Here is a 21,594-nt window from a genome sequence, read left to right on the forward strand (position 1 = left end):
CCACAATTGAATTTAATATTCATTTGACATATTAACTATATCGTAAAGCGCTTCATGTGAGTAATTGTGGGATGATACATTTTCAAAGTATCACGATATGTATCGGTTGAGTATCGGTATCGTAAAAAACTCAACGATATGCATCTCTAGTAGATATCATAGTCATAGAAATTAATGTGGACACAGGCCTAAAGCAGATAAATGGACGACTAGTGTAAATAGACTATTCTGCACAGTTTCTATTATATTCTGTTTCTTGCACTATTGTATCTGTGTTATTGTGTTGCACTGTTGGAGGAGCCTGGGACCTAAGATTTGCATCGTCATAACTACACTGTAGCTATGACCACATGACAATAAAAGCCTTGAAACTAGTGACCTCAGCCATAGCATTTCCTCGTGAAGTGTAAGTCACCATGAACCCTAAATGATGGGAGCGAAGGAGGAACAAACAATAGTCTCTCCGCTGTTTAAAGCAGATTAAAACACACTTACTTCTCTGGCAGTGGTTCTGGGACCAGCAGCGGCCCCTGAAGTGTCCGTTGATGGTGTTCTGCTGGCAGACCGTCTGGCCCTGGGCGGTGCCGGGACAAACGTCTCCGCACTCCCTGTCGTTCTTGTTGGCCACGATGTAGTTGTCCTCCACCGAGTCGGAGATCTTGGCCCAGTCCAGCGTGGCCAGGTAGCAGAGGTCGGGGTTCTTCTCGATCCGCACGGCACCCCGCGTGATGTTCATGAGGCTGTGCAGCCCCACCTCCTTCAGCTGCAGCATCTCGTACACCACCAGGGCGTAGTTGAAGAAGAGGCTGTTCCCCCGGACCACCGTGAGGTTGGGGAAGAGCTCTCCGAGGGTCTCCAGGCCGTAGACCCGGAACATCAGCACGTAGTCCGTCACCACGCGCAGCTTCGGGTAGCTGAGGCCCCGGAAGTCCTCCGTCTTGGTATTGAACATCAGCAGGATCTTCAGGTGGCCCTCGATGATGGTGCAGTTCTCCAGAGACTGCAGGTTGGTCACATTGTTACGGATGTCTTTGCTCGGGCAGACTGTGAGGAAGAAGGGGAAGGAGATGTGAGAAACTATGATAAACCAGACATGAAATACAGGATAATAATTTCCAAGGTACATGTTTTTATCAAACCACATATTCAGTTTATTCCATATATGAACCAGACCTAAAATACAGGTCAAATGAATTATCCAAGGATTTTTTTGTGTTCTGGGGCTGAACCTCGTGTTTTATTTCATAACGTTGATATTTGATATTTCTTTCTCATGCTACACTTATATTATTAGTATTATACTATTGTAGAATTTGATTATTTCCGACTTGACGTCCAAACATGTCTAATAACTCCAGAGCATTTGAAGTACAAAGGTCAAAATGTATTGAAAACATTTTGAACATGTTTCTATCAAACCAAATATTCAGTTTATTCCATATATGTTTGCATTTAGCCTCTTGAAAACGACATTTGTACCGCGGTGCAAAAATAAAATGTCCCTGCTACAAAGAGAGCCATGCAAGGACAAGTTGTAGTTATTAAAGAAGGATGATTATAACATTTAATAGAGTGATGCGTCTACAAATGAGAACAGAACATTTAACCCTCCTGTTGTCTTCGGGTCAAATCTGACCGATTTACTACTTTCATCAATCATAACTTTTTAGTTTTGCATTCGATTGCATTATTAAGGCTTTATGATATCCTTCACAGTAGACATTTGATCATATAAAATTGCTGATCACCACTTTCATTGCATTTTGGATGATTTAGTCAACTTTGAAACACCCATGGTGTTCCCGGTTAAAAATGACCGCCATAAAGAAAAGGAATTAGTAACCATTCGGATCCGATAAAACACACACACACACACACACTCTAGATGTGTCACCCCCCTTATGTGCCCATCCCCCCATGTGAATCACACTTGGCACACACAAACACACACAGATACATTTCCCGCTCTTATGTGCCCCTCCCCCGACATGGATCACACCTGGCACACGCAATATATGTTCAGTGTCTATTCTTTGTATATTTACTGCAGTTCTTCATGTATACCAGTAGTCTGAAGCAATATGTACAGTTTGAAAGGGTGTTAAATTAAATTTGGTGATGATTAATGGTTTTGTGTTAATGTAAAAGCAGTTAAAACAGGACCGGTCACATTTGACCACGAACACCAAAGTAAGGGGGAGAAACGAAGGCAATAGGAGGGTTAAGCTGCATTAGAAAAACCTTGATAGAATCTTTAAATGTAAAAGCAATGACCTGCCCTTTGTTTTCTATGGGTTTTTTGGGACACCTTGGAAGATTTGTTCTGCCTTTTACACATTAGTTTTAATACCAGAGAGCTACGTAGTTAAAAAATAGCTCTGCTAAAACACTTGTATGTTAGATATCTTGTTCCAGAGAACGTCAGCAAATGTGGTTTTGATTCAACTTTCTTTTTCCCAGAATTAAAAACATGTTTTAGTCAATAAACTATTCAATAAAGTAGTCCATCACATTTGGCTGACTCTCATGGTGACACTGTGAAATGATAAGTTCCTCACATGAGACCACAGAAGCTTCTCAGTTCAATATAACTTGACAAAGAACCAATTATTTTAATATTATTATACTGACGGACGTGTAAAGCAAATCGTCTTTCCGCATATTTAGTGTATCATTATTGCTAAGAGGACATCACATTATTAATAGAGGACGTGCATGTGTTTCCTTGACAGTGACTTACAGTTAGAAATCGAGATAACAGAGAAAAATACATGTCTTAGATTCGATGTGAACATTAACCTTATTTTTCCCTCTTAAAGCCATAAAACCACTGCTGATCTGTCGAGTAGAGCAGCGCCATTCATGAAACATCTTCACCCCCCTCCCTCTCCCTCACACACACACTGTCTCTCTCCTCTCATTGGCTGCCGTATCATTTCTCCAGAGAGGAAATTACTGTATGGCAGTGTCTGATCTGAATGAATCCGGCATGAAGGGGTTAAGAGAAATTAAGCCTGGAAGCAAAACGCTTATCCACGCGCATTCATACTCCAAAGCTGCTGCTATACACACACACAGCAACACACACACACACACACACACACACACACACACACACACACACACACACACACACACACACACACACACACACACACACACACACACACACACACACACACACATCCTAACCTTAACCAAGTCTTCACCCTAAAATTAATGATCCCCCTTATGGGGACCTCCAATTTGTCCCCATAAGGGAGGCGAGTCCCCACACGTGACTATGTAAATAGATGTAGGTCCCCACAAGTATAGTAATGCTAGTCCACACACACACACACACACACACACACACACACACACACACACACACACACACACACACACACACACACACACACACACACACACACACACACACACACACACACACACACACACACACACACACACACACACACACACACACACACACACACACACACACACACACACACACACACACACACACACACACACACACCACTGTAACATCCTTCCTGCATCCTAATGGAGTGAACCCATCTGCTCCACATCTTTCCCCATGTCGTCGCCCATAACCACTTTGCACCCACTAAGGACTAAAATCAATTGCACGACAACATGCATCTTAAAATAGACGAATAACATTCATTGTAGGAGAGGATGGAGGGGGGGTTACTTGGTGCCATTGACTTGTTATTGACCGAGTCATTCCCAGGTGTAAGCTACCTATTAACTTCCCATTCTGTTAATGGTTAGCTGGAGAAACATGTCAGCAATCCAGGTCCAAACTCTGAGCAGCAGCACATCAATGAGAGACTTCTGCTAATGGAGGCGAGCCAATAGAGCCTGTAATCAGCAGTCTGACAAACTCTTATTTACTATATTTGTTTGTAATTTCCTCAGGCGGGGGTGTCTGGAACATACAAGGTAGGGCTTCAGCCTAGCAGACACAATTATGGTAATGATTATTTTTAAGTGTTATTGACATGATAGTGAATAATTGATTTAAAGGAGAACATATTTTTGTGGGTATTGTCCACAGTAGATGACCATTACATGTATGATCTGTATGTGTAATGTGTATTTGTAAAGCGCTTTGAGAGTCTTTGATAAAGCGCTATAATAAATATAAGGATCATTATTATTATTATTATATTTTGAATTTATACAGGTAAAAAAAAGAGCATTTATTTGACTACTATGTGCATCAAAATAAAACTGGTCTTTATTCCTAGTGCATTTTCTGTATATTTATAAAATGTACCAAAATCTTTTACCCAAAATGAAATCAGAAGACACAGCTTTTACTAACACATTTCTGATAAATAACTAATCGTTGCATTAAAATAGGATTTTATCAAAACTAAAATAGATTTTTCGTAATCCGAGTGAACAAGAAAACAAACCAATCAGAAAACAAAACCTCCTTTTCAGATGTTTTCATATCTAAAACATTTTTTAAAGATAGTCCCACTTTTAAAAACATCAACATATTAACCCATTCATTGTCAACCCAGGGACTGCAGATGCAAATGATCTTTTAGCTATAATCTCTTCTCTTTTTGAGATTGATGTATCCTTATGCAATAAAAATACATTACAACTAGGTCAGACCGCAACAAGTGGGCACGAGAACAAATGTTCAGTTCAGCGTGTTCAGAAATCACTATTCAACTCTATCCTCGATGCAATATTCAGATGTTTCCGCCTCAGTGAAGACGTGGCCAAAGCCCGCTCAACTTTGTCCACTTCCGCCTGCATCCGGCAGCCAAAAACAACTCATAAAACAAGACACTAAATCCATTTCAGCTGTTAAGAATCTCATCAGATAAGGCCGCAGTTTGAAACAACAACAGATTCTCATTAACTCGGCTTCGGCCACTTTGCACCCGGCCGCTCCCTCTTCATTAGAAACACTCTGCGTCAGACAACACACACTTCCTCCTGTGGCAGTTGGTGTTATTCCCAGTGATAGGAGCAACCTTACACCTCTGCCGTATCTCCTGGACACATCAGACCAGGCCACCCACTCGCTGTCAGCCTGCAGCGCTAACCGGAGAGCTATTGTGCAACATAACAACTACGTTACGCAACAGCAGCGGGCCAGGGTGCAACTCACCTCTGCACACACACACTGATGTTCAAGAAACAGGACCTTTTATCACTTGCCTGTCAGAGGTATAATAAAAATAGTCATTCATATTCAGAGGCGCCTTACAATTCATAAAATATTCTAAGGACGGGTTTAAGACGGAACAAAAGGACCGTCACTGGGAACGTTTGGTGTTAAATCTTGTGTTTATTAAAGAAGTCTTCTGGAATTCTTTAGATTTCTTAATGGTTTAAGAAATGACAAAAAAAAACGTACAAAATATCTGACGGATCTTTAAACACTGATGTTTTTCCACTTTAATCCTAGAAGAGAAGTTTCTTATTAGAGATCTTATTTGATGAGCTTCTCCACAAACGCTCAAGCAAAAGCAACACTTTGAATCTTTTGGAAACCCCAAAAGAGACATCTAAATGAATCTACGCATTCAAATAAAGTTACTTAAAGGTGGGGTTGGTAAGTTTGAGAAACCGGCTCGAGATACACTTTTTGTTATATTCCATGGAATGCTCTTAACGTCCCGATAGCAATGAATATCTGAAGTGCTTTGACACAAAATCCATAACAAAAAGTCATCTGTGGAAGCCGTGGCGCTGTAAAAAGCTCGACCAATCATCTGAGCCGGCCCGGCTAAAGTAACTGGATGGCCTACCTGCCTGTCAGCCTTCCATCTGGGCACAAACTTATCTCGTGCCCTCATTGGTCATGTGCGCGTTCGTGTGTGTTGGAGGAGGGGCTCTGTGAGGAAGTGGCAGATTTTCTCCGGTTGTGTATTTTCAAATTCTAGCGATCTCGCTGGTTTCTCCAAACTTACCTACCCCACCTTTAACAACTAAAAAAATATATGTTTACCAGTTTTCCTGGAAAGTCTTAGAGCATTACAAAAATGACTTCACGACTTTAATAAGTCTTAGTCAACTCATTGAATAGTTGTTTGAAAGTTTGTTTACTAAGTTTTCCTGAAAAAAGTCAACTAATCAATTTGTTGATTTAAATCGGCAGATCTTTAAAACGTGTTTCTCTACAAAATAATAATGCAAAAATACAATTTAAATTTGTAGTCGACTAATCATTAAGTTGAGTTTATGGACAGATCTGTAACACTTGAGTTTTTGTATTAATAATCGTACAAAAACACGAGTTCACATACTGTCTATTTCCAAGAAAGAGTTCTTGGTAATAAAAGTTTAAGCATTAAAAACAATACTTAGCCGCTAAAGAAATACAACTAATCTGTTTTATTGGACAGAACTGTCAAATGTTGTATCAGCATAAAACATGCAAAAGTTAACGCTAAAAACGATAGCTACCAATAAAGTCTTCGATGCATTACTCATTCAAGAAAACATGCAAAAGCATCAGTTTAATGTTATTGTTGATATAAAAGACGCAGATATAAGACTTCCATAAATAATGATAAAAAAGCACAAGTTTGAATCCTGTTTTCACCAGGAAGTTTTTGGTAATCTTTGGACGTCTTTAAGCATTTACAAAATGACTTTGTGAACTCATCAACTCAACCTCTTACTCAAGAAACGATCATGCGTTAGCCGCAGGTTGTTTGGTGCTAACAGGTTAGCATGTGTCACCATTGACACAAAGGGAAATGTTAGTGGGCCATGAGGGGAGGCAGCTCACTCGCAAAATGGAGTCTTGTCTTTTCGACTGACAGGAACGAGAGAAGGGGAAGGGAGGGGAGGCGTGGGTCATCGGGGGACAGATGGGGAAGACGAGGAGGGGGGGGGGGGGGGGGTGTAAAGGAGTTGAAGGGTTGTTATGTAGTCAGAGATATGCTGTGTCTTTAAAATAATGAGCGATCTCCTCCCTCCCAGGTTTTGGCGTACGGGGGGACACAGGAGAGGCAAAGAGCGCGAATGGGGGAGATTGAATCAGAGGGAGGAGGAAGAAGGGGTGGGGGGTGGGAGGGTGAAAGTGTAACCTGAGCCACGGCAGGAACGCAGGGTGACGTAAGGGACCTACAGGACGGTTGGGGATCACATGCATGAATGGAGGCCCGCTATGGACCCCTGTTACATGACAAGCCACACACACACACACACACACACACACACACACACACACACACACACACACACACACACACACACACACACACACACACACACACACACACACACACACACACACACACACACACACACACACACACACACACACACACACACACACACACACACACACACACACACACACACACACACACACACACACACACACACACACACACACAACTTCAGGGGACATTATAAGGGGACAGGGGACACAAGTATAGTAATGCTAGGCCACACACACACACACACACACACACACACACACACACACACACACACACACACACACACACACACACACACACACACACACACACACACACACACACACACACACACACACACACACACACACACACACACACACACACACACACACACACACACACACACACACACACACACACACACACACACACACACACACACACACACACACACACACACACACAGGGAGGACGGGGGAGAGTTGGCCCCCACACAACAATAAGTTCATCTATAGGATACAACATAGGGCTTTCATTGAGTAGAGGAAGTTTGGATTGATGCGGTGTAAAAGTAAGCACCACTTTTAATCCGGTGTTTACGGGAGAATTTATTGAAAATAGACCCTCTAAGCGCTAAAAAGACAACGTTGCAACCATACAGTCTATGCTTGCTACTAAAGAATGTCTTAGTCGACGACACAATCAGTTGATTTAATCGACAGAGGTGCGAGGAATCACACAATAGCACCACTTTTAATCCTGTGTTTACCAGAGAGGTTTCTTGGAAATAAGTCGTCAAGCATCGAAAACAAATGACCAGCAACTAAAGAAATCTCCATGACAACACAACTCAACAGACTGAGCTTATGACTGGATGTATGAGTCGAGCTAAAGCACAGATTTTTGACGGATCTGTGAATCTTCTTTCTCCTCCTGCAAAATAACCAATGTCTATCAGCGAAGTCTCAAAGCACGAGAAAAGATGCTTGCAGACGAAACAAAGTCTTATGGTCTACTAATCGGTTAGTTGTCTAAATGGACAGATCTGTGAAAATACAAAAACACCACTTTTAATATTTTGTTTACATCTTGGAAATAAGTCTTGAAGCTTTAATAAAAAGTGACTTCTTAGTTGACTTATCGAATAGTTGATTTAACGGAAAGATCTGCAAAACTTGTTACTCCACAAATCATGTTTATCCTTTTGGTGTCCTTTGTTTACTTGTCAACAGTAAGAGTTTAGGCGTTAAATAAAAGTAACTTATCACCTTGAGAAAAATTCTGTTTACAAGAGAAGTGTCTAGGAAAATCTTCGGAGGTGTTTAAGCATTTCAAACCTAACTTTGTGACCAAAAGAAATCTTAGTGTACTACAACCAAAACCACAAGAGATGGAGCTGAGGACGGGATGTACGAGGAAAGACCAAACAAAAAAACAGACGGCGAAACAACAACACACAGGAGAGCTCTAATTTGCATGTGTGTGTGTGGGGGGGGGGGGGGGGGAGGGGTTTGTTGGACAATGACCGTGACCCCTCTGAAGCCTCGCCCCCTCCCACTGAGGACCACCCATCAGCAGACAGCTTGGTGCTCTCACTGGCTGTACAGAGGGATCTTAATTACAATAACAACCCAATCACCCGCTAATGAGACTGTGGGGGGGACGAGGGGTGAGGAGAGGTAGGGGGACGAGGGGTGAGGAGAGGTAGGGGGACGAGGGGTGAGGAGGGGTAGGGGGACGAGGGGTGAGGAGAGGTAGGGGGACGAGGGGTGAGGAGAGGTAGGGGGACGAGGGGTGAGGAGAGGTAGGGGGACGAGGGGTAGGGGGACGAGGGGGGAGGAGAGGTAGGGGGACGAGGGGTGAGGAGAGGTAGGGGGACGAGGGGGGAGGAGAGGTAGGGGGACGAGGGGTAGGGGGACGAGGGGTAGGGGGATGAGGGGTGAGGTTTGTATCGGGGCAGAAAACAGAAAAACAGAGCGAGAACATACTGTACAACAATGTGGATTTCTATAGGAGAAATGTGGGCCATCCACCCGCCTCCCCTGTCTGTTTGACACTTAATTTGGCAGCAGGAATGAGAGGAAGAGGAGGGAGGAAGAGGAGGAGGGAGGGAGGGAGGGAGGGAGGGAGGGGTGTCAGACAAACAGAAACAGCAAGAGGGAAAAGCTTGGGAGATGGAGCGAGGGGAATGAGTTCTCAATAGGAGAGATTAACAAATTCCTTGTATTTTTTCATTTCACATTTCAAGGAACTGCGTCCTCGGAAACGTCTCTTCGATAATCAGCACGTCTACAACATTAAAAAAAGATGCCGGCGTCTAGACATGTGTTGCCATGTGTGCTGCTGGTATAGTTAGGGGGGATTTTCACACATCGGCGCTGTCACAGTAACTGAATTAATTGCACAAACTGTTCCAGAGAAAGACCTCCTCACCAGCTATGGCTGCGTGTCCTTTGAATGCTTTAAAGAGGACCTGTAATGCTTCTGAGGGGATCTCCCTCTCCTGTAGTGTGGTATAAAGGTTTTGGTGCATGTAAAGGGTCTGCAAAGGCTAACATCTAAAAGTAGAGGCTACAAATAAAGAGCATGGAGACATGTCACAGGAGAGACACTAAATACGAACCTGGAAATGAGCAGAATATGCCCCCTTTAATATTATTTTTGGTTCGATATGATAGGCTGCTCGATTATGGCAAAAATCATAATCTCGATTATTTGGGTCAATAATTGATATCACGATTATTAAACACGATTATCCATTTACTTTGAAAACATCAATTTATTGGAGACATTTTGAACAGTATGTTTTTAACAGTTGATTACCCTGAACTTTAAGTATAACTCAACTGAAAAACCAATACAAAATAATCGTTTTATTTCGATTACGTTGTTTTCGTAATCGCGATTAAAATACGATTAATTGAGCAGCCCTATGATATGACCATTGAAACTGTAACTTGCCCGAAGTAATATGATAAAAGGCTAAGGGCTAAAAAATTCTTGTAAAATACTTAAGTCAACTAAGATTTTTCTTTGACAAGTAATTTCGTTTAGCTTTCTTTGAACTGAAGGACTTATCTTATTTCTAAGAAACTAATGAGAACATCTCCGTTAACATCTACTTTGCCCAGAGTGTAGGATGTCAAAATGACTCCTAACAGAAAAAACATGACTGTACTTTTAAGCCCCATCGAACACATTTCATTTACTTTTTTCAAACTTGATATACCGTACTTTTCGGACTATAAAGCGCACCTGCATATAAGCCGCAGCAGCTAAATTGTCCGCCTGTCTTGCTCTCGTTCTGTCTCTCGGTTCCACTTTTACTTTGGCGCGCTACCTGTCTCACTCTTTTCCGGCCTCCAGCTTTTCCTGCTGGAGCCCGCCGCTTAAAGGTGGCGGGCGCGGACCGGTCATAGAGCCCATAGGGTTAAAGGTGGTTAATTTGACCTGTAAAATCCATAGATTTAGGAGGTTCCCTAGTGGCCGTTAGCTGTACAAAAAAAATGGGGGGAAAAGTCGCGGCTTATAGTCCGAAAAGTACGGTAGACGTGTCCATGCTCAGGTTCCCACAGAAGAAAAAAAAACGTTGGACACATGTCAGCCAGTGTGAAAACGCTGTATGTTGGCGACGCAGAAACACATAATGATGGGGATGCTTTAGATTTTACTACACAGCAAGTCCAGCTCTGTGGGAAGGGAGGAGTGTGGTTAACGCAGCCCGCATGTAAACGTGTCATCAACCTCTCAGCTTTAACTCCATTATCCATTAGATCAATCAGCACGGCTCTAAATCATACCTATCGGCTGTTCATAATGAGAGCAATCAGCATTTGCAATTTGCACCTCATTCTACTCCAAAGACCTCGGGTAAACTGCAGACTTATTGCCAAACTTCACTCCAGCTCCAAGTCTTTTTAGCACGTCACCATCCGTCTCCCTCCTCTCGTCAAATATGAAGCGGACTTAGCTCACCGAATGAGCTCGCCATAATTACAGCTCAAGAATGAGTAGAGCATGACCGGTGCAGCTGAGGTCATACGGATGCTATCTCTGACAGAAAGTCTCCCGCAGCTGCATCTATAGTTAGTTAAGCTACAGTTTCAGATTCTCCTCGTAGTGTTTGAGTGTTGCTCCCTGCAGAGAATTTAATATGTGTTCACGAACAGTAGCTGGCTTGCAGTGAGAAAGTGGATCGGTTTTAGGAGGTGGGAGCCATCTACTTTCACTGTAGCTGCAGCAGAGGTGTAGAAGTACTCAGATCTTGTTCTTGAGTTAAAGTAGAAGTACTCAGATGTTGGTCTTGAGTAAAAGTAGAAGTACTCAGATATTGTACTTGAGTAAAAGTAGAAGTACTCAGATCTTGTACTGTTGTAAAAGTAGAAGTACTCAGATCTTGTACTAGAGTAAAAGTAGAGTATTCTCATCAAAATATAGTGAAAGTAGCGACAGTAAAAGTAGTCGTTGTACAGATTGGTCCATTTCAGAATAATATATATGATATGTTTTATAATGATTGATCATGAAAGTGTTCTCAAAGCTGGTAAAGGGGCAGCTAGTCTGAATGGCTTTGTAGACTGCAGGGTAGCTGGTGGATTTACTCCAGGTGGAACAAAAGTCAGATTTAAGAGGTTATTATATTTCACATCATTCATCCAGATCTGTGAAGTAACTAAAGGTATTAAATACATGTAGTGGAGTACAAGTACAGGATTTACCTCTGAATTGTAGTGGAGTAGAAGAACATAGTAGCAAGAAATTGTAAGTATAGTACAAGTACCTCAAAAGTGTACTAATGTAAAGTACTTGAGTAAATCTACTTAGTATATTACACCACTGCATAGCTGCACGGAAACCGGAGCTGTCTAGCATGAAACCAGGTGGCGGCTAACTCTGGACGGTGAGAAAGTTTCCTCTCCCCGTCACGCTGCCCCCGATGAGGTGATCTGCTGATTATAGATTTGTCAACAGCTCAGTTGCTGAACAAAACCCCAGGAGAGAGAATATGCGACGGCGGTGCCAAGTGTACTGCCAGTGGAAAAATGCATTTGTTTGTTAATATAGCTGTGGAAAGTCCTGAGAAGTAAAGCCAGCTCCCCGAGCGCCCACTGCCAAGCTGTGGCTTCTACAGTGAAAAAATGATGCGGAGAAATTGCATGAGAGGCATTTTGATTAACATGTACCAACTTGTGCCTCCAAAACAAAGAGAGACGACGACCAAAATAACAGAAGGAGAGTCAGGGAAAGACAGGGGGGCATTATGAAGAGTGAAAATAATCTCAGGGCTATTAAATGAAACCACAAAGAAAATATTTGCATAAAGAGGTCTTCTGTTAACAGCCAGGCACCATCAAGATGATTTTTCTAACATTACTTGGTGGAAAAGTCATTACATAATGTCCCTTGTCATTATCTCCAATAAAATGACAAGGCTTGATTTGGTACAATAAAAATAGTACATCAGCGTTTCCGGCAGGGGGGGCGTCTTGCCGTCCCTATTCAGCTCAGAACGCCCTGAACTCGAGTCGAGGGCGCCCAAAAAAATTCATAATTTGAGAGAAGATCGAGAGTTTTTATCGCTTGAAATTAGGGCTGCTCAATTAAATCGTATTTGAATCGCAATTACGATTATGGTTTGCAACAATTACGAAAACAAGGTAATCGAAATAAAACGATTATTTTTGTATTATTATAATTACTTTTTTTTTTTTTTAATACATATTTATTTTTATTTTTTGGTTTTTCAGTTGAATTCTACTTAAAGTTCAGGGTAATCAACTGTTAAAAACATACTGTTCACATTTTTTTTCTCCAATAAATTCATGTTTTCAAAGTAAATGGATAACCGTTTTTAATAATCGTGATATCAATTATTGACCCAAATAATCGAGATTATGATTTTTGCCATAATCGAGCAGCCCTACTATATGTTAAGGAGTTTTCAGGTTGTGACAGTGCACTGCAACATGTTTGTTGATCTTGTTTATTGGTATTTATTATTTTTGATATTATTTATTTAAATGTAGATATGAATGTATAATTTATTTTATTTAATTTTGTATTGGTTTTTCAGTTGATTACCCTGAACGTATAATTCAACAGTTAAACAATTCAAATTATTATTTGAATTTTTTTTTAAAGTACAATAAATAGATGTTTTCAAAATCAATGAATAATCGCATTTAATAATCGCAATTACAATTATTGACCCAAATAATCGAGATTATGATTTTTGCCATAATCGAGCAACACTACTTGAAATGACAAAAAGGAAATAAGACAAGGACATCCCTCTGTTGGAGGGGCAAAGGAGTCTGGTGGGATTATTTTCGCCGCCAGCAAAAGCGCGTTCCTGTGACAAAAAAAACAAAACACCGCCGCATCTTCCAAGGGCCATGCCAGGAGGGGTGTCCCTGTCGGCAGGGAGACGTAAAGAGATAGTATAAGGGACGGCGCAATTCAAAATTCTGTGTGTGTGCAAACATAAGGAGATAGTAGGCTCGTTTGAGCCGAGCGAGACCGACACAATTGCGACCGCCGTCTTGCTAGTGCGTTGTGTGATGGTTAGTCATTTTGTCCGACTTGCTCTGGAGGCTCGCCTACATGAGACGTTGAAATCTCGCGGGACAAAGACGCCCGCAGACTTGAGAGCGAGGCGACGCAGTTTCTCTCCACGGGCTGCGGAAGCAAAATGCTTGATGGGAAACGACTCGCTGGTATCTCGAGCTGAGCACTCATTAGTAGCTTTTACCCCGTGCTCGTGATGAAACTCTCCAATTCTTCCTTTATTATTCTTAGCATTTTGATTGGCTACCATTCAAGATAATTATTGTTTAATTTGTTTCTACCAACACTTTAATCTATAATTTACACTCTGACATTTCTTGCCATTTATAATCCCGGGCCCAAATCAAAAAAAGAATGTTTATTTTAAACAACGTTGCAGAATCGAGCCATAAAACACAGATATTGGTGAGCATATTAGCACTTGCGGTTGCCTCATCTGGACGTCAACAGATTTTTAAATGTGTTTTAGAGACAAGCCTGCTAAACTGATTTGCGTGTGCTGTTGTCGTCATCAACCACAACATTAGCTTAGCCGTGGTTACGTGAAGTCATGTGACCGTGCTGTAGTTCCTTTTAGGGCTATACCCGAATATCCGAATATTCGTTCGTTGGAGTACTATTCGGGTTTAAATTTCGTTATTCGGATATTCGTTTTGTTTGTTTTTTCCCGTTTCTTTTTCAAATTGAATTTATTGAAATCTCCAATATCAAAGTAAGAGCTTGTGCCTCTTCGGGGGGCGCTAACACTTAACCATAAACGTTATCTTTTACTTTCTCCGTCTTTATATGTAGATATTACTTTTCTCCGTTAGTCTCCATCACGTTGTTTCCATAGCAACAACAACTTCCTGTCAACAGCGCTAACTCTCCTTCAAAATAAAAGCATGTCCATAAATAGGAAGCCAAGCCATATTAAACTTGAGACATATACAACTGCAACGAAAGTAACAAACACAACGCGATATCCTTTTCAATTTCAAAGAACACAAATTGGGTTACATTAACAAATAACTATAAAACAACAATACTGTAGAATAACAAAATGAATGCTGTGAATACACCGAAATACACGTGTTGAAGCGGTTCGCTGCTGATTACTACGCCCTCCCCCCAAATCATAAAGTGGTGTTAATATGTAGAGATGATCCTGCTGAGGTATCAAAAACATTTGTTTGCCACAGAGATTATTTTGTGCAATAATCCAAAATCACATCTTTGTGAAGGGATGCCTTGCATTGCTCATTTCCGAGTCAGCCTTCAAAACAAGTCATCCCCGCACCACTGTATTGTTCGTTTGTGATCAACGTGCATCATGGGACCTGTACTCTCACATTTGAGAGCATCATATAGAGATGTGGGGAGGGAAGGAGGGTGCAGAGAGAGAGAGAGGCAGCGAGTGGGTTGGAGCAGCTGTTCCTCCATTTCCTCAGCTTCCCATTGAGGAGCATGGCAAGGGGGGCAGGCCGAGCCTATTTATACCCAACGTTAGGTCCCGTTACAGCGGTGGCTCGGAGCCAGGCTGGAGAAAAGAGCAACACGCTGGCCAAGAACAGAGAGGCCTAAATCAGACCTCACTGGTGGTGACTCCTTGCATCTTACCTTCCAGCACTGGCAAAGGAGAGAGGAAAGGAGGTGAAAGGTGTAGACAGAGAGAGAGAGTGGAGGAAGAATGAGGAAGAGAAGGTGTCGGGTCAGTGTCACAACAATGACTCACTGTTTTCTCCTTCCAACGGGCTATCGCTTTGACCTTGGACTCAAGGCTGTTTACAGAGAAGAGAGGAGTGGAGGAAACCAGAGCAGAGTGTGTAGAAGTATTCAGATCCTTTACTTAAGAAAAAATACCAGTACAATAAGATAGAATACTACATTACAAGTACAAGTCCTGTAAATGTTAATTAAGTAAAAGTACAGAAATATTCTCAGCAAATTGTACTTTAAGCATCAAAAGTATTTCCGAACAATTTCTTCCATATGTGATATTATTATTTGTATGATATTTTTGTATTGTTATTATGAATGTTTCAAGTAGGATCTCACTGCTGCAGAAGTTCTGGGACACAATATTCATGTTTAGGACTTTCTTTCTTAACTTTTTGAAATATTTACTAAAAGTAGCATTCAATGTAAATAATACTTCAAAGTTGTATTTAGGTAAATAAATTATAAACCAATAAACTGTCAAAACATTTTACGGTGAAGACTTTAAGGCCTTTTACTTATTCACGAACTGTTTCAAACTCCGAAACCAGATTTTGTGTTTTTTGGAACATCAGAATGACTGAAAAAGTTGTACTTGATTTCTGATGGATCTGATAAATAACCACAACAAATGCATAGTCATTTATCCTCTGAATTAATTCTGATTGAACCTTTACCACATAAGACAAAGGCCAGATGTTGAGGAGTCTTCTGTCCAGTCACAAAGGAGTTTTAGACGCATTAAAAAAAAAACTGATTCCTACAACCCAAACCCCAAATATACACGGCATGTCACATTCATGGCGCACTTCCACTACAGCGCGGAGCACGGTTTAAGCGTGCCGTGCCCGGCCACTAGGCGTAGTTCCAGCTAGCGTGTACTCTTTCAGTTTTCTGGTTCTCCAAAATCGAGGTTCTTTCCGGGCCAACAACCGGGCTGAGTATGCTAAACTAGTGAGAGAATCGCTGGCACTACAACACAATGAACATATTTGACCGTGATTTAATTGTAATACACGTTTCAAAGTGATGCCGAAGTAACAACATACTGATACCGGTTAGTAAAAACCATGAATTAATGCTTTTTACAAGTCTGCAGACAGACGGCAGGCGGAAAACCTTTTAAAATGCGTGTTTTCTGAATGGAGGCTAAGCTAACGTTATATATGCTCCGACCGTCCACACTCACAACAACGGCCGATAAATAATAAATAAATAAACCAGCGACTGTATTCTCCATGACAGTCTGTGGTTTGTACTTGTTTAACTTGTGTCTAGTTTCTGAACAGATATGAGGAGCTATCTGTGTGAGCGTCCTTGGGTCTCTTGAAAGGCGCTATAAAAATTTAGATTATTATTATTATTATTAAAAGCGCCATTAGACTAAGAGAGAAACACGTCTCATGTCCATCTGATACTGTATGTAAGATTGATATAATATACGATGACTGAGACTCTAAGGTGTTTTTAGTTTAAAAACACAAGATGGGGTTAACATAAGGGCTCAAATATGCCCATAGTTTAAAGGACAATCCAAGGAAATGTACCAGATTGAAAGCCTGTATAATTTACATTCTGAGTTTCCATGTAAAACAGATAATGTGTTCATTGTCTGTATCCCTTACTGCACAGTTCCTCATTTCATTTGCATCCTTTTCTCTTTCTCCTTTGTCTGCCTCATATGCAACACAGTGTTGAGCAATTTAACATTTTGAATAGAAGGTCATATTCTGCATTTTCTAAGCTGTTGTCTACGACCGAAAACACACCATCACACTCAACAGGGTATATGCAGGAATCCTGAAGTCAAAGGTAATTCCTTTTAAGACCCTTCCCATACATGTTAAGACCTCATCTCCACTTGGAGTTCTAACCGGTTACCTTGGCGACACACATTACCTCACATTGACTATATACAGTATTGATTGTCCTTCCTCCTTATCGTCCAACCATTTGGACGCAGACTTGCATTTCCCCATAACGATGTTGTTTAGCAACCGGTGTAAACGGACCTTCGCGCGCTATCAAGCAGTGAGCGCGCGATGTCCTGTTCAGATGACGTCAAACCCAACGGGATGCCATCAATAAACTACACAGAATCACACTACACACCTACGCCATGATTACATTCAAGCAGACTGTGGAACACAACCTCTTTGGACAATTTATATATTTATTGAAAACAAGCTACAACATTTAACACCTTGGAAAATGCCGTTTAATACTTTTTAATAGACTTAATTTTCGCTAAATTGATTTATCAACTTTTAATACTTTTTAAGACCCCGCAGACGCCCTGCTCAAGTCTTTCCGCCTTAATTCCACGAGCGTTAGTAACCAGCATGTTCCCCGTCTGGAAAATAATTAGACAGCTGGTAGTACACAAACCAAGAAAAGAAAAATCTGAAAAATCCTGGCCCCGCCTTACAAAACAGCCGAACCAGGTGGTGCCCCAAACAAATAAAAAACACATTGGGGGGGGGGCAGCATTCCTGACATAGTGGAAGCACTTTGGAACAGACGAGAAGACTATGAAACAAGAGCAGGTAATCAACTGCAGACTGGACTCGGAGAGTGTGAGACAGACACACACTCCACAGTGAGTAATGCTGGAAACATCTGATATTCCCTTTCATCTTCCCACGTTACGGGGCAGAGTCTCCGTGTGGTGAGCCTCGATCCCCGGATCCACTTCCAGCTGCAGAGCCCCACAACACTCAGTCCACAGACCAGGTCTACACATGAGCCGGATCTGCTTCTTAAATCCCTGTCTGTCTTCTTCCAAATCTGACTGTCTTTGAAAATTAAGTTTATTTTAAAGATTGGTGCAGAAATTCACGCCCAACATTGGCCGCCTTTAGATTCCACTGTTAGATTTCTACTTCTGGAGTTTGCATTTATACTTAAACTATTATAAAACATGTAAGGCATCATAAACGTTGGTTTTCCACAGATCTACATTTTGATGATCCATGGCCCACTAAAAATGTAGTTTATTTTAAAGTGTGGTGCAGGGATTCACACCCAACATTAGCCGCCTTTAGCTTAGCGGTGTTGACGTGAAGTCATGTGACCATGCTGTAGTTCCTTTATAGCCCAACATTAGCCGCCTTTAGTTTAGCGGTTGTGACGTGAAGTCATGTGACCGTAATGTAGTTCTTTTATAGCCTAACATTAGCCGCCTTTAGCTTAGCGGTGGTGACGTGAAGTCATGTGACCGTGCTGTAGTTCCTTTATAGCCCAACATTAGCCTCCTTTAGCTTAGCGGTGGTGACGTGAAGTCATGTGACCGTGCTGTAGTTCCTTTATAGCCCAACATTAGCCGCCTTTAGCTTAGCGGTTGTGACGTGAAGTCATGTGACCGTGCTGTAGTTCCTTTATAGCCTACCTTTAGATTTCTACTTCTGGAGGGGTGCATTTATACTAATATATTATTAAAGTGTTGCTAATATGTGGAGATTATCCGGCTGAATAAAACATGTAATGTATCATAAACGTGGGTTTTCCACAGATCTAATTTTCTGAAATATTCCAAAAGCCAATAGAAAGAAATTGCTTGTTGTCGAGGGCAACCTTGCAATGCTTACAAAAATAACTCATTACTTCACCGCTCCAGGAAGTGATCCGGGCGTTGAAGCAAAACTTCCTCGTTAGTCACGTGCACTAAAAATATGTTCCTCATTGACTTACATTGGGAAAGAGGTGTCTGTAAATCAGTATAGTTTTTTTAGGGGGAGGGATTAACTTCATGGTCTGAACACCTGAATAGTCCCTAATCATAAAAGTCCTAAAAGTTGTAAAATGTGCAAATAGACAAATGATATTCCCTCCTCTGAGCCATTTGTGTTTAATGATCCCCTGAGTACTAGTCTAAGGATTCTAGTTTGTGCTTTAGTCAAACTGAACTGAGAAATCCAGACGGAGAGGGAAGCAGACAGAAAAGCAGAGCAGCTGCTGGACTGCAGCTCAACATGCTAACTCTCTTTTGACACCGAGTAGTTTTCACCTCCAGCTCAAACAGTTTAGGGTTCAGTGGAGGTATTCCCTGCGTGGTGAATGGACGAGTGCGCTGATCCCAAGCATGGCATCCTATTGATTCATACTGCCAACCCGCTGCAGCGCCATCCAACATTGATGCAAACGAAGAAAGACACCCAGAGAGCGAGAAATAATTAGATTCTAACTGCCTTGAAATAAGACTCCGATTATTTATGTGTGTGTGTGTGTGTGTGTGTGTGTGTGTGTGTGTGTGTGTGTGTGTGTGTGTGTGTGTGTGTGTGTGTGTGTGTGTGTGTGTGTGTGTGTGTGTGTGTGTGTGTGTGTGAGAAAGCCAGTCTATAAAGAGGAGACGAGTGAACAAGCACAGGAGATGGGATAGCACGGAGAAACGAAAACACAAACAAGGCAGAGAGAGTGATGGAGACCGCAGAGTGGTGCAGGAGCAAATAGAGGGACGGGGGAGAGCTGACAAAGTGAGAGGGAAAAGAGGGAGAGAGAGAGGGGGGAGGCAGAGGGTCAATTTAATGGTCTGTTTGTCTGCACTGTTAGACCACCAGCTCTCACCGGCTGCAGCAGGAAAACATCACACACACACACACACACACACACACACACACACACACACACACACACACACACACACACACACACACACACACACACACACACACACACACACACACACACACACACACACACACACACACACACACACACACACACACACACACACACACACACACACACACACACACACACACCCTAACCTTACCAAGTCTTCACCCTAAAATTAATGATTAATGAGGCCAGTCCCCACACGTGACTATGTAAACAGATGTAGGTCCCCACAAGTATAGTAATGCTAGACCACACACACACACACACTTAAAGCTTTTATGTACTTTTTGCTCTGAAATGTGTTCACCTGGTGAGAAGCTAAATCAAATGGGAGAAGTTTATATTTAAAACATTTCTGCTGGTTTTGTATTTTTTTGACAGGATGTCTTCAGTCTATGTAGCTGGATATTTGATTATGAAACAGCCAATCAAACGTCTTGTACATTTTGCAGAAATAATTTTTTTTTGCCCATTATTATTTACTTATTTGCTTAATTCCATTTGTAGCCAGATTAGTTTAGATACTGTGATCTATAAATTGTCAGAAAGTCCTGGGTGATGTCTCTAAGTAGGGATGTCCCGATCACCTTTTTTTGCTCCCGATCCGATTCCGATCATTTGATTTTGACAATCTGCCGATACCGATTTTTCCCGATCCGATCTTTATGCAATGCATTAAGAGAAAAAAAAGGTAACAGGCTGGTCATCCAACGCGATGAATTCAGCTATCTTGGCTGCTATTTTTTTGGCCTTCTCACTGTTCTGGAGCAGTTTCTCTTTCCTTTTAAAAGCCTCTGAAAGTGTCGGTTGCTTCAGTGCCGTTACCCGAGTGGCCGCTGTGTACTCGCCGTGTTGTTGTTGGTGTTTGTTTCTCAGGTAGCGTATTAGATTGGTCGTGTTGAACGTAGCTCTGTTCTTTCCACCACGCGGAACCTCTGCCTTGCAAACATTGCATCTGGCTGTTACACTGCCTTCGCTTTCAATTTTATAATACTTCCAAACTGCTGACATTTTCTCTGTCCCGACTCCCGAGTCACCAGCTGAACGTAGCCTCTCGTTAGCTTACTGCTACTATTAGACACTGCGCCCACTCTGTTGCCAGATTTCAGAGGAATAAGCAACCAGGTCTATGAAAACAAGCCCAAAGAAAGCAACACATACATGATGTTGTGTAATTTTAAACCAAAACTAAGTCCTCAGGATGACTTTAAGACGTGAACATGGTCATTTTTGTTTTGTAACATTAAATTAAAAAAAAAAAATTAAAATAATCCCGATCCCCGATTTTTTTCTCCCGATCCCCGATTTTTGGAAAATCACGTGATCGGCTCCGATCCCCGATCACGTGATCGGATCGGGACATCTCTATCTCTAAGTGTATTGGTTTGTCTTTCCTAATATACAAACATTCCCTTATCAAACGACCTTTAGTTGGAGCTGAACTTTCTGCTTCAACAGAACCTTTTCTCGTCCTGTCAACCCGTTATCTACACACGGGTAGCTTTTTGATTGGGGGCAA

The 21,594-nt window shown here is 41.7% G+C and overlaps 1 protein-coding gene across 1 annotated transcript in view; it reads right to left on the reverse strand.

The window, feature by feature from the left end:
* The window catches only part of LOC117442348 (insulin receptor-like), a 125,169-nt gene that overhangs the window by 83,781 nt on the left and 19,794 nt on the right, over positions 1-21,594 (reverse strand). The window contains 1 exon segment of the mRNA XM_034078341.2: positions 496-1,044. Coding sequence (XP_033934232.1) covers positions 496-1,044 — 549 coding nt within the window.

This window comes from Pseudochaenichthys georgianus, unplaced genomic scaffold, assembly GCF_902827115.2.
Source record: "Pseudochaenichthys georgianus unplaced genomic scaffold, fPseGeo1.2 scaffold_414_arrow_ctg1, whole genome shotgun sequence".
In the NCBI taxonomy this organism is placed as follows: domain Eukaryota; kingdom Metazoa; phylum Chordata; class Actinopteri; order Perciformes; family Channichthyidae; genus Pseudochaenichthys; species Pseudochaenichthys georgianus.